Consider the following 19,038-nt stretch of genomic DNA (forward strand, 5'->3'; position numbering starts at 1 on the left):
TTTTATTCAAAAATAAAAACATCATCGATTTCTCAAAATCACATAAAGTCATATTATAACATCGACTGAGATAAAAAATAAAATGAAATATTAAATCACGATGTATCTCGCTGCATTGCGCGAGTACGCTTCTAGTCTTATTAAGCAGATTTCCTCAAAGTCTTAAAGTATTAAAATTATAAATACCCAAAATACCCTCATCCATCTATCCATCTAAAATCTTAATCTTAATTACAACTTTAATAGCCCAAGTTACAACTGCGCTCTGCATAAAAAACTTTTACCACTCAGATTCATACCCACCGGCTACCAGTGACGATTCAAGGCGACGATTGCTTTCTCCAAGGCGACGATTGCATTTGTCCAAGACAACGATTCAGTTTTTGATGCAGGTCTTATTTGTGTTATTGATACTTCACGTGCCCCTATCCTCCATCGATTTAGGGTTTTTTTCTCTCTTCTCATACCATTTTCAGGTAAACCATCTATTTCTTTGATTTCTTACCACTCAGATTCATACCCACCAGTGACGATTTATACTACGATTCCCTTTTACAACTCAGATTCAAGACGACGATACAGTGACATATGGAATTCGGAGGAGCCCTAAAGCCTGGCCTCTGTTTGCCGGTTGAGCAGATCCTCAAGGTTTGGACTATTTAGAGGAGTTGGACGACGATTCCCTCTGTTTGCCGGTTGCTCCATCGATTTAGGGTTTTTTTTCTCTCTTCTCATACCATTTTCAGGTAAACAATCTATTTCTTTGATTTCTTATCACTCAGATTCAAGACGACGATTCAGTGACATGGAATTCGGAGGAGCCCTAACTGTACCCAAGTGATCCTAATATGCTTTTTTTTTCTTCATATTTTGAACATTAGAAAAGTATTATAAGGGTTTGACTATAATGGAAGTGAACAGAAGCTTGACCAGATCCTCCTAGAGAACTAAGAACCATGTGCTCTATGGTGAAGAGTGGTGTCATTTCTGCTATATTTTGTTGAATGAATGCACATAATCATCAGGTGGAGGGTTAGGGAATCGAAGATTTGATCTACTACCACTTTTGGTTGAGTCTTTTTTGTTCCTTTAGTTCTTATTCCAATCTATTGAATTGTTCCTGTTAGTTTTTTCTGCCTCTGTTTTATGTGAACATAGTATTCTTAGATTACAATAATCTTTTTTTGGTGTGTATGATTTACAACATTTTTTATTCCACCAGAAGAAAATTTGGTAAGTTTTTAGGTCACAAAGTAAAGTTTGGGGATACATTTTCTTTGTTGCAAATTCCAATTTTTKATTGTTGTCGAAATCTTTCTCTTTTGCAGGCCCTGAATCTCTTCCAAGTCAAGGGGCTTCGATTTACAGGTTTACATCTTCAGTCCATTGCTTAATTTTTATTTTCGATTGCAATTGATTGTTTGTTTGTTTGCCTCTAYGTTTCATATAYGTATAGCAATCGGTACCAGAGTGTGTAGTGACATAAAAGAATTCTTTTCAGGTTTGGGTGTCTCCTCTACAAAATCAAACAACATTTCTGTGGAAGCTGCCAAACCAAAAGTTGTAAGGGAAGCATTTGATTTTTTGTTTGCATTTGTGTGGAAGGCCCAACCAACATTCGATCCTTCATTTTTCTATGTTTATATGCATGATTCCTATTTCAAGCTTTTATTAAGAGTGTATGCATGTACCCATTTCATATTTATTCTTATGTTTATATGCATGATTCCTTCATTTTTCTAACAAGTTTAAGTGTTTGTGTGTGTAAATGTATGTCCCAACGGTTTACCGTCTTTATCTCTATGTGCTACTTCGCATGGTTGGCACACTTTAAACCTTTCAGGATGGAAATCCAAATTGTTTTTTGAAATCCAAAATGTTTTTAGACAAAACATACATGCAATTGGTTTCTATAAAGTCCATATAGTATTGTTTTCATTTATGTTGGGTTTATACACATGTTCATGGTTTACAATTTGATTGTTTGAGGGATAGACTTTCCGAGTAGGCTTATTCAACTTTTTCTATTTTTGGATTTCAGAGAAGATAGATCTTACAAGTTGTGGCTTGATGAATGATTCAGGTAATGGGCTAATGTTCTTTTTGTTGAGCATGATTTGATTTGGTTTATGTGCAAAGGCTTTTGAAATTTCGGYAGTAGAAATGCACCAGGATCTGGTGAACGTTTAGTAAATGGCTGATTGTTACTACACTACTTATAGTTATCTAATGATTTGGCAGTGGATTTAGACCAATCCAAAAATTTGGATATGATGTTTATTATCTTTTCATTTTCTCATATCATATAATATATTGTTTCATGTGTTCTTCTAATGATGGATGAGTACATTGGTTGATGTTGTGTTGTATTTATCGTGTTCACGTGTTGAACCTTTGTAGTTGGTGGAATTCTAGGAAATTTCACATGAAGATGTATTTCTACGTGAAGATGTATCGGTGACTATTACTAGCTATTGATGAGACAAACAATTGCTCGAATAGTCGGGTTATATTCATGAATTRTTGATTGGTTTTAATTTTTATTATTTTCTTTAATGTTTAGATGTAAGAACTTTCTTTTAAACTCATACCTACATAGATGCCAAATGCATGATAATACCAAATGTTTAAATGTAARAGCTTTCCTTAATGTTTAAATGAAGTTGCTTGAACTAATCTGGGGATCTGGAGATTTCTTAAAGTTTATCTTTGTCGTCAATTTCTGTTGACTTCTATGTGCCGTCATTTCATTTTTGTTTTTGCGATTGTGTATATTTATTTGTTCCTTTTTCAAGCTTTTATTAAGAGTGTATGCATGATCTTTTTGTTGTTGTTGAAGATTTGCTTTTGCTCACAACCCATTAATTTCAAGAGATTGATGATTTGATGTCATAATGTTATTTATACTTGCTTTATGTATATAATATATTCCTAATAAGGAAATTTCCTTAATTAATGYTGTTAAAAAATCATGAGTTGAATATTACAATAAAGTCTAAATTAAACCTAAAATGTAAAATCCAAAGTCCCATACATATGAATAGTAGTAGTTCAATGTAATTAGTATTTGAGTTTGAAATTATACTAAAACAATCATTTGGATTCGATGACTTTAATGTCGATTGAAAGGTTGTAGAGTTAAAATGTATGAGGTAGGATCCAAACCTGAACCCAAACTACTTCTCTAATATTGAGACCGTTGAGTACTGTGGATAGCCAAACTGAAAGATTTTGGTGGGTTTGTGGTTCAACATCCTCACAAAACAAAAGTGGTTCAGTCTTTTAGACTGACGAGAACATACGAAACTGTGTTCACCTACAGTTGTAATAAAATCAATGGCACCAGTGTTGATTGATGGTTGGAACAAATGTGGACGATGATTTGGTGGATAATAATGAAGATGTTTAAAAATTGATCTACTATTATTACCCACCCCTGCWTTGAATTATATATATGTTGGTGCAACAGTGGTTTCTAATGACATTGTCTTGAGATGTAAATATTATTCAAAAACTGAATTTGCTTTTTACTGTTGTTTTCAATCTGYATTTTCATGGATTACAACACCAAGTTTATTATGTTGCTTCCAACTTTATGTGGTATCTAAAAATTGAATTTATCTTTAATAGAACTTTTGCATCCCGCCGCATTGCGCGGGTACCCAACTAGTATAAATAAAAAGAAAGTTCGTTAATCTTACATATCTTAGTTAATTAAAAAAAATTCAAAAAATAATTAAATAAATATTCTTATCAAAAATATATATCAAAGTTTTATTATTTATGAAACAAAAGAAATATATAATTTTAACTTTTATATAATTTATAAAAACATTTTCAAAATTCTTATATTTGTTTTTTGACGACTAAATATATTAAATAATAATAATATAAAACTATTTGATAAAATTAATACTAATTCTCAATAATCAATAAGTATATTAATTAAATAATTAAAATTAAAATTAATTAATAATTGAAATTGTATAATAAATTGAAACTAATATTAATTAATAATAAATAATAATTAATATTAATTATGATTATAATTAAAAAAAGTGACAATAAACACTTAATAAGCTACTCCAACTAGCTTATCAATAAGCTAGCTTGTGTTCATCCAAATATGTATTCAAAAAATAAGGTAACTTATAAGCTAGCTGATATTTGTCAAAAAAATTCCTAAGTTATGTAAGTGTAAAGTTTGTGTGGATTGATCTATTTGGGAAGATTTTTGGTTCAAAAAGTTTTTTCATAGATGGAGAAACGTGTTTTTAAATTGGGAGGGCATGTTGGGAAAAACTCCCTTGAAACTTACTGAATAAGTCACATTCTATATCATTAAGCTACTACTAAGCCGTCATTTATAGTTGACCAAATAAGTTATAAGTCTCATTAAGCTTATTAAATTGCTAACAAATATGCCCTGAGTTTTGCATGTTCAAATTCACATCTCTTTGAATATAGTATCCAACTTATTTTGAGCAAAAGATTGATTACCGGCAATTCTGACCGGTTCCATACAAAACCCGTCTCCGGGAATAACATAAAATGAGATATTTCAAAACTGACCCAACGGTTAAGGCTAGGAGAGTGTTCAATCTTGGCTCTATAGGGGCGAACCCACTCTAGTTCATATGGTAACATAGTTCACCGCTTCGTTTCTTCTTCGTATTGTAAAAAATTTAAGGTCGTAAAAAGTGTCATCGTATCATTTTGTTGTGTACATTCGTATATATTTGGAAATTATGATGATAATACAGTTTAAATGACTTTTTTCCCATCCTATGTTTCATAATTTTGTCTCTGTTATTTCTTAGTTTTTACTTTTTAATTTCAAATTTATCATGTTTCTTGAAAACAAATTGCACAAAAAGACTCAAACACAAACCTCACATACATAAAAGAAGGAACTAATCAACAGAACAATAATGATTTTGTTAAAAATATTCATATATTTGTTTTTTATAGTCAAATGTTGTCACCACTTGAAAAATTCATATGTCTGTCTTTGCATCATCTGTATGATTCGAACTTGAACATGTTGTTTATTTGAGCAAAGTAGTTACGTCCCTTTTACAACTGAACCACACACCCCAAGGCAGTGTTTAAGTTATTGAAGGATCGGTTTGGTACGTAAAACAACAAAAGAAACACAAAAAAACTCGTTATTTCATTTTTAGTGACATAAAAATCGTACGGAACAAGTCATGTTTTTTTTTGTCTGCTTATCTGGAGCCAAATAATTAGTTTTGGATAATTAGTTGTCAAATGATAAAATAAAATTACGTATTTACCCTTTGTTTTAATCAAATTTGAGACATTTTTACTCGTATTTCACAATACTGCCTTTCAAAAAAATCAAGACAACGTCTTTATTGATTATTTAATCTATTAGTTCTTTAAAAACTCGAAATCTTCAAACACATAGACGATTGATATCCAATTTTTACAACTTCAAACAACAAAAATACATTTCAATAATACATCGTTTATATAATGAGTTTAATGAGACTTGCTATTTATTCAGTCAGCTATACATGACTGTTTGATAGTAGTTTTAATGATATAGAAAGTGGTTTGTTCAGTTTATGTAGAAAACTAAGTTTTTTTTTCCAAATTAAAGAACATGTTCACTATCTCCATGTATAAAAAAACTCTCCGAAACAAAAACTTTCTCAATCTATACAGACAGATTAATGCACACATATTTTTTTATCCATACAGGATATAATGAAAAACCAACTAAACAATCTCTAACTATCTGATCATGAATATTCAATATCACACAATCACTTTCAGAATGTAAATCGAATCCGTCCCCTTGGTATCACAAAAAGTAACCTTAAATACCCTTGTATTTTAACGAAACGACATACTTATATCAAGAACGCATCCGTAATGTCTCGATATAAGAATACGAGCCTTGGTTCGTGCACAACAACTCTAGGAACAATATAAAATCTACCTAGAAACAAACGGAAATCAAACAAGCTCGATAAATAAAGTTGCTAGGGGATAAATTCCGGCATCTTTAAGTGTCATGTCCATCTGATCAACACCGTAAGCTTTTCTAGGAAAACTCGATACGAGTCTATAGTTTCTACCTATTCCCGGCAAGCCTAGTGAATCGACGAATGCGAAAATGGCTTCGATTTTGTCCATGCATGAGAACGTCTTTTCCTTCCTTTCTCCGTTCGGAAACCGTATTAAAATCTGGAGCCAAAAAAAAAAGATATCAAGTACAAGTCCAAGTCCAAGTCCAAGTCCATAGCCAAATGTATAACACACGGTGTGGGTTAGCTCAACCGGCGATAAGGTTTGGACCTTTGGGAATCCTTCTCAGAGGTCATCGGTCCGAGTCTTGCAAAACCACTTGAGATTTTTTCTGACTGTTCTCAAAAAACCCACAAGTTGGTCTAAACACCTACGATTAAAATATTATGACTAAGTTTTGTAAGCAAACCTGGGCATCTTGGGCAATTGCATTATCTTGATGTTGAGTTCTCTTTTCTACTTTTGCTTCTTTTTTCTGAAGAAATGACAAATTTATCCTTAATAATAACGAAGCATGGAAATGGGGTGGGGACCCTAATTTTCATCTCCGTCCTCATCCTCGTCCCTACCGGGGAATATGATCACATCCCCATCTCCAACGGGCAAAGGGGATCTCCAACGGGATCCCCAACGGGGAAACGGAGATCTTTTTTTCTATTTATGTAAACTATTTTAAATCAAATATTTGAGACACCATACATGTTTAAATCCCACATATTTCCAATAAACTTAAAATCGAAAGGAATCTAATTTAATACAAAAAAAATCACAACATCATATAATAATTAGTAACCTCAAACAAAAAAAAAATCAATTTAATACAAAAAAAAAAAAAAACTTAACGTCGCACGTACCAAAACATATCATATAATGTCCAAAACATATATTATATATTAACATCCAAAAAAAATAACAATTTTAGATTCTCAACTTAATTAGGAAATATGACATTATGAATCACCTATTTATTTGAAATAAATAATATATATTTAAATCTTTTAATAAATATATATAACGGGTACCGGACAGGGTGGGCAGTGAGATACCCGTCCCTATCCCCATCCCCTTCCCCAGTTTGAGACAAACGGAGATCCCCGTCCCTGATCGAGGAGGGTGAACTAGGTTCATTGATGGGTCGGGGCGATTTCTGTGCCTAATAATAAAAAGATAATTAAATAAAATTTCATAATTAAGAGCTTAATTGAAAAGTAGACATTTACTTTTGAAAATAGAAACTTATTTTGAAACAAACTACAATGAAAATACGACCACTATAGAAACTTGAACATGATAGTTATAAATGTCTGTGTAATACAATTATTGTAGTCATACAAGTGATAAAATTGGCGTTATTGATTGATCGATCATAAAAAAAAACATGATTGAACGAACCTGATCGGCTTGAAGAGATGCCGAATAAGCGGCACCTTCTTGTCTCAACCGAAGATCGGCCATTCTCTTTTCTTCCACTTTTGCCCTTCCGTTACCAAACACCAATCCTTGCTCCTCAAGCATTGTTTGTAGTATTTCGACTAGTTCTTCTGGGGTCACCGGCCCTTCAATCTGCACAAAAAAAGACCAATTTGCTTCTGACTTTGTTACTCAATTCGTTCCAAAATAAACGTCTACGGTAAAAATAGTCAGACAGCTCAAAAAATATGTAATTATTACCATTTCTATTTATATAAATAATAATTTTACCTTTAATAATAAGGGTAGGATTAAAAAACAGACACTTTCTTTTGAAACTGGACATTTATTTTAGGCCAAATTAAAATAGAATTATGGACACCTATTTTGGAACACGATACAGCTAAAAAATCCAATCAAAAAATAGATGGACGATAGCAATGGCAGATCCATAAATTTACGTAACTGATGGCATAGGTAACACAAAATAAATCACACTATTTGCATTTGTATAGATATGGGTTCGTGATTTTAGTTCAGGGCTTGTTTCTTGGCAGTTTACTAAGCTTAATAGGACTCGTAGTTTATTTCATCAGTTATACATGACTATTTGGTAGTGGTTTAATGATATAGAAAATGACTTATTCAGTAAGCTTCTAAGGGAGTTTTATGCAGAAAGTCCAGTTTTTCCAATTCTGTTCTTCCCAATTAAAAAACATGCTCATTTTATCTATGAAAAAAACTTTCTCAAATAAAAATATTCACAATCTATAAAGACAGATTAATTCACATAGACAATTTTATTCATACAAAACTTAATGGAAAACCAATTTAAAAGCCCCTTACTTGTTGAATCACAGCTAAGCTATCGGCGGAACAAGGGGCCACAACCGCACAAAACGGAAAGCTAGCCGGTCGGAGAGTCGTGGCCATGTGCAAACCGTCACCGCTATCCGCACCGCCACCCCACGACACAAAGTTCGCATCAAGAAACTGCACCACCACCTCAGAGCACAAAGTCGCCTTGCAAAATGGTGGCGTAAATGGGTGATCAGGCGAGTGCAAATACAAGAACACGAGCTTTTCTTCGTCCCGTGCCATCTTCAAAGCTTCTACGAACCTGCACGCATAGAAGAATGGATGCACCACACCAAATTGTTGCTCGAAACCGGCCAGAAAACTCCAATCCGGCTGAAGATTGGTGGTAAACGACTGATCTAGCGGAGGCGGCTGGTGGTGCTGCTGCACAGGAACATGATATGGTGGTGGAAATTGATGGTGGTGGTTTCGCCGTCCTCCACTGGCTCTCATGACGTCTAGACCGTGGTCCAAGGCTCTTGAAATGGCTCGTGGGAGGTTAACCATTCTGCGCACGAGTCCAGTACACGAGGCTTCGACCATTTCTAACGGGCTAGCCATTTTCGGTTGAGCCGCAACACCTGGGTTCGAATCATATGTAGCTAGTTCTTGGAGTGAGCCAAAGTGATCAAGTAAATGGGAATCCAATGTAGTAAAAAGTGTTGCTTTTTTTGACTATTTTGATCAATTAGCAACAGTTCTATCATCATTAAGTTTATTTTTGTGGGTAATCAAGATTTGATCAATCAAGGTTTTGCACATCAATCAAGCATCAATCTTGATGCTTTTTTTTTTATGCATTTATTACACAGATATAATTGGACAGTACAGTTTGGATCTGTTGTCTCTTGTTTGACGTAATGTTAGACTGAGACGAGATAGAATTTGAGTGGGATAAAAATGTATTTTTTTGTCCCACCAACATATGGTAAATAAAAATCATGAAAATATGACAATATTGGTAAATTGTTAAACGTAACAAATTAAAAACCACAAAAACCAACCACAAGGGTGGTGTCTAATTGGTTTGAGCATGGCTCCAAAGGTCAAAAGTGTCTGAAGGTCCCAGGTTCAAATCCAAGAAGGAACAAAAATCCCCTTGTGGCCATGGAGGTTCAAATGCGGTGACTCCGGGCTACCTGCAAAGCAAGTAGTCGTCCTGGGATTAGTCGGCTCGCATAGCGAGTTGGATATCCAGGTTAATAAAAAAAAACACAAAAACCTTCCACGGTTTTTTCACCCATCTACCTCACTCTCGCCCGATACCCTTGTAACAGAACTACATGTTATCGTTCATATTTAGTATACTCATCTGTGCATTCCACATTTCTACGAGATACGATTATGAATGAGTTTACTCGTTACAAATTGTGCATTTCGGGCGTAAATGGTTTCTTCCCTGACCCAACTACGTTCATACTTGGATATTTTTGATTTGAAACTCGTTTGGCATCTAGTTTACTTCGGATCGAAGTGAAATATCAACTTGTAAAAGCACTGTATCTTTATGGTGTCGTAAAGATGAAGCACAATATCCCCACAACGATCATCAACCACCACCACTACCATATTTCAGAACATCCCTTTTTCAAATTTCGGCTTTTCTTCCTTTCTTGTTCTTTTTCTTTTTTCAATTTTTTGGACAAACTCGCGTTGTCTTCCATAAATTACTGATATTCACAAGAACAATCCTTAAACATTTTAAGAAAGAGAATAATTCTTTATACACCTTACTCTTTTAATACTTTTTTATTAACCTGGATATCCAATCCACTATGTGAACCGATTAATGTCAGAATGACCACCTGCTTTGCGGGTAGTCTGGAGTCACTGTATTTTAACCTTTATAATCACAAAAGAATTTTTATTTCTCCTTAAATTTGAAGATTCAAAATTTAAATTTTATTGATATTTAAAACCAAATTATAAGATGGGGTACAAAAATTTCTTTGATGGCATGATGGTTATTGGGTGGGAAATCTTATGATGGTCATATTGTATAATTTATTCTTATCCAAAAGCAAAATTGATTTTATATGCTTTTGGATTTTATGCAATTTTTTGAATTTTTTATTTTTTAGGGTTAGAATAGTAATTTCCGGAAAAGGCATGTAAAAAGTTGTTGAAATAAAATTGATTTTTTAATAAAATGTAAAGTTAAATTAATTATTCTTAAAGGTGTATGATTCCTGAATGTTATAATTAGTTTGAAAATTATATCTGCGGGTAGTTTACTGAATGTTTAATTGAATAAGTGTTTATTAGCAAAATTCAACACTGTCATTTATTTATGGGGTAAATTTTAGTTCACCAAAATGGTATCATATACAACAATTTGTCCGGTAAGTATTAACCATGGTAAGAGTCGTCGTTATTACTTACTGGGGAAGGCTTTAGGTCTTTGTCTTCGCTCTTAGCGGGCAAGATTATTGGTTATTGTCTTATTAATCTGATAAGGTAATTTGACTTGGCAACGCTTACCAGGTTAAGTGTCTAGTAAACAAACCCCTAAGTCTTCCATAAAATATTTATGTAAAATATTATTTTACTAGTTTTTATGTATATTTTTTTACTTTTATATCTATATTAAATTTAACAGTAAGGGATTGTTTACCAAACAATTACCCAATAAGCGTTTACCGGTAAAATTTAACACTATCACTTACTTACCGGGTAAGACTTTAGTCCACCAAAACGTTATCGTATGCAACGATTTACTCAGTAAGCGCTTCCATGGTAAGAGTCGTCGCCCTCACTTGCCAGGTAAGAGTCTTGGTCCTTGTCTCGCTCTTACCGGGTAAGATTTTTGGTCCTTACCATATTCATCCGGTAAAGTAATGTGACTTGGTAAGCGCTTACCCATGTAAGCATTTGATAAACGGCCCCTAAGTAGAGTTATTATAAGTCATTAATATAGTGGAGCTTTATAAAAAAATCTTAAGTTATTGAGTTGACAATGATGTGACAAAAAAAAAATTAAGACACTCTTTGAAGATGCTCTAAACCCCTTTAATCTTCGTCATTGACTGCTCATGATCGACTAGATAATCAAATTCATGATAAATATACAACTTTTATTGCATTACGTACATGTTATTTTAACCATTTAGGTTGTGATGCACTGGTTAAGTCTCAAGGGGATGTAGTGGAAAATCTCATCTACTCCAGGTTCGAATTCAGACGTTGTCAAAACTCTTATGACCATGGAGGTTCACCTGTGATGACTCTATCCCAGACAGAGTATTAGTCGGTGCACATAAACTGACCCAGAAACCTACGATGACCCCAAAAAAATAATACGTGTTATCTTAACATATTTGAAGACTGAAGTGAACATACATTTTTATCTTTTTCTAGAGTTTAAAATTTCTCAAATCCAAAAACAATATGCATCTTGACTCGACTTTATTATATAAACAGATTCAGTACAAATGTACAGCTTTTACTGTATAAAGCATATATCACTGTAACTTTTTTAAAGTCGATATACATTATATTTTTTCCAATGTTAAAAATCACAAATCCAAAGCAATAAACGATATATGTTGTAGGATGTGCAAGTCATCATAACATCATCTTCCTGATCAAAATCAGCAGTCAAACTCCAATAAAATATACAACTTTTATTGCGTGATGAAACTTACACCGTCATCACAACATACACATTTTATTGCATAACGTGACCGACACTATTAGAGAACTTTGGCTCTAAACACAATTAACTTTTGAAATGCGAAATGAGCAAATTAAAAGGAATCATTTCGTAATAACTGGTACATCATGCTTTAAAGGTTGTACACTGCATCCCATCACCGAGACAATATACACCCCCCATAGCATCATGTCCAGTTGTCCAAGTCATCATAACGACATTACTCTATTACAAAATCTCGAACCTAAAAAGCAACCATATTTTCTAAGTTGGAAAAGTAAACCAAACAAAATCATGTATAAAACACATGTACACTGTGTATTGAAAGTTGTACACAACATCAGCTTCTCCAAACGAAAGTTCTCACATCAACATGGAAACTGATTCCAAATCCAATTCTTGATCTTTCTACCTGCTCTGATACGAATTGTAGATCCCAGTTTCAAGTCACAATCAAGAACATAGACTGGATTGAATAAGTCGGCAAGTGTATTAATGTTCAATCAGTACAGAGTGTTCTTGAGATTACAATTTCATACCCAATATATGAATGATACTCGCTAACTACCACAAAGATTACAAAGCAACCAAACTAGAAACTGTAAAACTGTTTAGCACAAGGACTTGAATACAACATTTTTAACCCAACATGAACAATACACAACCCTCAATTAACGATGTCCAAATCACCCTAACAACATCTAAATCACACAATCATAATCTAAAAAAGAGCTACCGAACATAACCATGCATTAAAAACTTGTACATTACATAGAAATCTGTAAATCCAACACTAAAATATACCCAATACCCTTATTTTAATGTGGGGTGAGAATCAATTGTAGCAATGGCATGCTACCTTTACAAAAAGCATGCATGAGTGACACTTTATGGGCCAAAGAACACCATTATCTTTTTGAAGCATGGGTTCTTTGTGGAAAGAATAAAGACCAAATAAATAAGAATAGAAGTCTTAAGTGGGAGGCACAATTTTTCTTCCCTATAAAAAAGTTCATTACTTTTTAGAGAATAGATGTTTTAAATCAGTGCATTAATAACTTGTACATCATGCATCATGTGTTGTATATTGTTTTCGATTCGAGGATTTTGAACTTTGAAAATATACAGTGATGGGATTTTTGAACCATCTTACGTGATTTTTAACATATATATACTATATTATAAAATATTTACTATATTATAAAATATTTGACAAAAAAAATTTAAAAACCATTTTTATGCATGAAGTATTGTTTATTGATGCATATTACTTAAAACTCAATATTACAAGTAAATTGTGTGTATGTACAACTTATTAAAGCTTAATGTTTGAATTTGTGTAACTAATTGTATCTAAACATAATCAAATAGATGATAGATATTTCATTTTAAATATTAAAAAAATCTAAAATATAATTAGGATAATCATTAAGTTCTAATAAAATACTTAATTATTATCTTTATAAAAAATTATATTATTAAACAAAAAATTAAAAAAAATTAAAGAAATACACAAAAAAGGAGAAATTTTGAATAGTTAGTTTAGTACTAATATCAATATTTTTTTTGCAATTTTTTATGATATATCATCATTTTTATATTTTATTCAAAAATAAAAATATTATCGTTTTCTCAAAACCACATAAAACCATATTATAACACTGATCGAGACAAAAAAAAATGAAACTTTAAAATTGATGTATCTCTCTGCATTGTGCAAGTACCTTTCTAGTATATATGTTATAGAATATCATATTTTTTTAATACAAAAAATTGTTTTGTAAGAATTAATGATTTGGAATGAAAATTGAGTACGATGCTGTTTTTACATTACTGGTTAGAAATGATCAGTTGAACAAGTCGTCCAGACAATTTGAAATTGGTCAATCAGATTCGACCAACTTGCTCGTACTTTTTATTCAGTTCTTTAAATTTCACAAATAATCGGGTTATTAGATATAATTACAAAAAGGTTATTAAAATACACCCAAACTTTTTAAAATATTTGAACATTTTTTAATTATTTTTTAATTTTGCCCTTTTAATATAATCCCATTTTTAAATTATTGATTAAAATTAACCCTATATGTTTTTTGCAATAATGATTTTAGCATGTGCTTGGAAATAAAGGGGTAAAAAGGACATTTAACACTTGTTCTTCTTTTTAGATGGTGGGAAGCCACTGGCCAGGGTAGTTTTCCATTGTTTGGTTTAAAAAGTTTTGGGTTTTGATAATATAATGGACAATCATCAATCTATTAATTGATGTATAGACTTGGAATCATGTGAGACCAAGGGTTTTTCTTGAGACTCGTAAGACCAATTCTCAATCATTGGATTAGATCTACAATCTCAACATTCATAATCACAAAATTGTCACGAGAGTTCTCAATAATCACAAAATTGCCACTGTGCAACTTTAGACCATTAGATCATTAGCTTATAAAGTTGATCAATGAACATAAATTGGTCTCACGGTTCACACGAAAAACCGTTGGTCTCACGTGAACCCAACTCTTGATGTATATATATATATATAGTATGTATATATATATATAGTATGTATATATATATAGTATGTATATATATATATAGTATGTATGTATATGTGTTTGTATGATTTATTAATTGATTGGGTTATATTGGTTATACAAAAACGTCATCTCTTTATATATATATATATATATATATATATATATATATATACCAAATTAAAAAATACTTTAAAATGGAATAGAAAATAAAACCTTTCATTTAAGATGTTATAACATACAGATTGTCAATGGTAACCCCCTTGGTTAACCAATGTTTGTAAATTTTTAAGACGGAAATGTCCCTATTGAACTCTCGTAGACCCCACACCAAAAAGTTTGACCATGACATCACACTTAGTTATCAATGATGTCACGGAAGTCAAAAGAAAATTAACAACCGATAAATCACTCATCCAAACGGTTTTGATTGATCCTTTGTAAGTTGCACAACCAACTCCAAATAAATAGACATGAAATAAGGTTAAATGAAACGATCTCAACTAGAAAGAACAAAGATGATAACAGTAGTTCAAAGACCAAAATCATGATATCTGTATGAAAAGATTTTTCGCTTAGCGGTATCATAGTTTTTTGTCTCCTAAGAAGTTATGTAGGGATGGTAATGGGGCAGGGACCCCAATCCCCGTCCCCGATCTTCGTCCCCACCGGGAAATTTGATCACATCCCCATCTCCAAAGGGGAACGGGGATTTTTTTTTTCATGTTTGTGTAAAAAAAAATCAAATGTGTGAGATGTTACACATGTTTAAATCTCACATTTTTCTAATAAACCTAAAATAAATAAAAATTAATACAAAATATATACATCATTATATAATAATTAGCAATGGAAAAAAAATTAATCTAAAAAAACTAACGTCACATGTACCAAAACATATTGAGTAATATCCAAAATATATTGATATAAAAATTACTATTTACCGATTTAATAGAAATAAGTAATCTATAATATGATTTACTAATTAATATATATACGGGTACCCGTTCCCGTCTCCATCCCCGGTTTGATCCAAATGGGGATCCACGTCCCCATCCCCAAGGCCCGGTTTAACGGGGAATCCCCGTCCCCGACCGGGGAGGGTGGACCGGGTTCTCCGACGGGTCGAGGTCAATTCCCATGCCTAAGGTCATGGGTTCAAACTTAACCAAAAATGAGAAGAATGTGTGAGTTTATTTGTTGTCGTATATAAATATCATATACTTCAAAAAAAAAATCAGGATATCTGTAACCAAAAAAACTCACGACACAGCAGGGGATGTTAAAAACAGCACAGTGAGAGAGAGGCCCTGTGATAAACAACGTTTTCGAGTTCTTCTCGAAATCTAATTGTAAGATCTAGTTTGTATATTTGCAAATAAAAGGTTTGCACAGTTCATTTATGTAGAAACTGATCAATTTGTGATCTAGTTTATTGATAAAAGTACAAAATTTTAGTTTAATAAATAGGTTGCACGGTTCGATAGTTTGCACCCCCGATTAATCCCAGAAGCCTTAACCAGAAAAATATTTACTGGTCTTTGCCCTTTGGGGGACTTGAACTGTGACTTATGGGGAGAATTTTCAAATGGCCAAACTTTACTGCGAACCACAAGGCATATTTCTAAAACTGCTCATAGAAATCATGACAATATCCGGTCTCTTTACATTCATAAATGCAATTCAAAGCAGTATACATGTATTGTAATTTTTTTTTAATACAAGAAACCGTTTACTAAGTGCTTATCCGATAAGTGCTTAGCGGGTCAGTTTACCTTGTCGAATAAACATGACAAGAATTGAGAATGTTAACGGTAAAAGCAACAACAAGTGTCGAGAGTTTTATCCGGTAAATGAGAGTGACAACTCTTACCTTGTAAGCGTTTACCGGATAAAAATGTTTCACAAGATATTCTTTTAAAGCACTAAAATCTTAACAAAGTTCTTACACGTTTTAAGGCCTCATACAAATTATTTGAAAAAAATTAAGTATCAGATGCCAAAATTCGATATCTTTTATTTTAATTTTCATATAATCTTGGCGTCTGATTTTCACACTAATAATATATAAAATACATATTCTCGAAATGTATTTTTTTGAACAACGGTATTTGAGTCTCTTGCCTCCTAGGAGGTCATGGGCTCAAACCTTACCAATAATAAAAAAGGTGTGTCAGTTTATTTGTTGCATTTATTATATATAATGATATATTATATACTTTAAAAAAACTGTAATTACTAGAAATATCAATGTCATCCATTTTATTCTATTGATATTATGATTTTGTACTGATATTTCTCTACCTAACAAATAGACATTAAATTAAAATATAGGGTCGTTCTTTTGAGGTGTGTCAAATGGTCTGTTCGTACGGTGTTTCTAGATATATATATTTTTTTACTGTAATAAAATTACTGTATAGACTAAGGAGGTGTTTGGGATTGCTTATAAAAGTTGTTTTTTAACTTATTTTAGTCTGGCACCAGTGATAAGTTGTTTTCTGGTGTTTGGATAAGAAGTAAAAAACTGTTTATACCGGTGCCAAACCGGTAATAAGTTGTTTTTGATAAGTTAATCCTTCCTGACTTAGGAAAAACTGCTTATTACCAGTTTACAATTTTAACTCTGTTTTATTTAACTCCGGTTTGATACCACATAAGTTAATAAGCACTTTTATGAAAAAACATAAGTTGTTTTAAATAAGCAATCCCAAACACCCCCTAAGTAATACAGTAGCTAAAACAAAAGATGTTAAAGCGGTATCGTAACATTTGGTTTCATATGAGATCAGGAGTTCAAACATCATCATAAGTGAGGAGAGTGCGTGAGTTTATTTGTTTCATTTAACGTATATAAATATTATATACTTCAAAAAAAGACAATTACTATATAAACTAATTAATACAATAGCTAAAACAAAACATGTCATAGTGGTATCGTAGCTTTTGTCTTTCTAGAAAGTCAGGGGTTCAAACTTCACCATAGATGAAAAGTATGTGTGAGTTTATTTGACTATTCATCGTGAATAAGCAATGTCTTATTTGGCTTTTTTTTAAAGTTTCAATATGATGATTTAGACCATTTCTAACAACTAAATGCATATTTAATTTTTTATACAGGGCCTACAAAATATTAATCAAATTTTTTTTGTAATTAATTATAAATTAAATATTTAAAATATTACTCCATAATAATAAAATGTAGATATGCAAAATAAAATCGAAACCGACATTTTGTAATATGAGAGAAAGTTAACCGGTCAGAGCATTTCCAACAGTTTTTTAAAAATAAAATATTAAAAGTCAGAATTTATAAATAAAAAAAATAATACAACTGCAATAGCTACTTTATTTTAACAATTATATTAACTATATTACTAAAATATTATATATATTGAATAAAATATTATTTCTCTGTTCTAAACATTTATCTTCAATATCTTTTATTGGTGGAAAAGAATTAAAGTATATTTCTCTATCTGATATAAAGTTTTCATTAAATTTACCTTTGGAGCAAAAAACTGTACTAAGTTACCAAAATTTCTATTATAGCATAGTTGTTGATGATAGTCTTTGGGGTCGTTCGGTTCGTGGAATTCAGAGGAATTTGATGAAATTGGAATAACAAATTCCTTTGACTAAATTCAATTCCTTTGTTTGGTTTGTTTTTTGAAATGGATGGAATCCTTCAATTTCTATTGAATTCCACAAATTAATGAACGTGTTATTCATCATAAATGTTATAACATCTTCATCTTCATCATGAATGTGTGGTTCATGATCAATAACATATCCATATTCATCATGAATATTCATTCTGAAGTGGGATATGTGGTGTGTTGTACGTAGTTCTCAGGCTTCTAATCAATTTTGGGTTCCTATTTTCTACTGGCACTTTCCTCATTATAAATATTTATTATTCAATTAGATAATGATATTAAAAAATTTACATTCTTATTAGAAGGAGAAATATCACACACACATATATAGAGGTCTATTCAAGGGAGAATTGATTAGTTTGTAATAACTGTGAGTTTCTATCTCAACCACAAATCAAAAGATAAATTAAGAAAATAATATTTTTGGTAATTTTGACTTAAATTTTTAATTAAAGGGTATTCTAGGTATTAAAAAATTTCTCTCTCTCCTTTGTCTCTCTCTCCTGATTCCGACCTCCGGTAAACCTTATTTCAGCGAATACCATGTCATACCTAATAAAATACCAAAATACACAATGCGATACCCAAAATACATATAATGTGATATCCAAAACACACCAAGTAAATTTCGAGACCTATGTGATACCAACTATAATACCTACGTTATATATATATATATATAGGGTTGGGTTCACGTGAGACCAGCTTGTTTTCGTGAGACCCGTGAGACCACATTTTTACACGTAAACTTCACAGCAAAAACACTATGAAGGTTTAAAAAAGTCGAACCTTCACAGCAAAAACACTGTGAAGGTTTTAAAAAGTCACCTTCACAGCATTTTTGCTGTGAAGTTTCAAGTGTAAAATGCTG

The 19,038-nt window shown here is 32.0% G+C and overlaps 1 protein-coding gene across 1 annotated transcript; it reads right to left on the reverse strand.

The window, feature by feature from the left end:
• Positions 1-5,828: 5,828 nt before the first annotated feature.
• LOC112511666 (plant UBX domain-containing protein 10-like) lies at positions 5,829-9,031 on the reverse strand. Its single transcript, XM_025117372.1, has 4 exons — positions 8,314-9,031; positions 7,450-7,620; positions 6,467-6,532; positions 5,829-6,216 (listed from the first exon to the last, which is right to left on the reverse strand). The coding sequence occupies exons 1-4, from the start codon at positions 8,884-8,886 to the stop codon at positions 5,986-5,988; spliced, it is 1,041 nt and encodes a 346-aa protein (XP_024973140.1). The 5' UTR covers positions 8,887-9,031; the 3' UTR covers positions 5,829-5,985.
• Positions 9,032-19,038: the final 10,007 nt, after the last annotated feature.

The sequence above is a fragment of the Cynara cardunculus genome (genome assembly GCF_001531365.2).
Source record: "Cynara cardunculus var. scolymus isolate 2C chromosome LG 4, CcrdV1, whole genome shotgun sequence".
NCBI classification, from domain to species: Eukaryota; Viridiplantae; Streptophyta; class Magnoliopsida; order Asterales; family Asteraceae; genus Cynara; species Cynara cardunculus.

Bases quoted from the DNA above. Each gene is read 5' to 3' on its own strand.
- LOC112511666 (XM_025117372.1), bottom strand. From the start codon at position 8,886: ATGGCTAGCCCGTTAGAAATGGTCGAAGCCTCGTGTACTGGACTCGTG. The intron at 7,621-8,313 runs GTAAGGGGCTTT...TTTTTTGTGCAG, and splicing joins GCTTAGCTGTGATTCAACAA to ATTGAAGGGCCGGTGACCCC. The intron at 6,217-6,466 runs GTTTGCTTACAA...TTTTGGCTCCAG, and splicing joins CAATTGCCCAAGATGCCCAG to ATTTTAATACGGTTTCCGAA.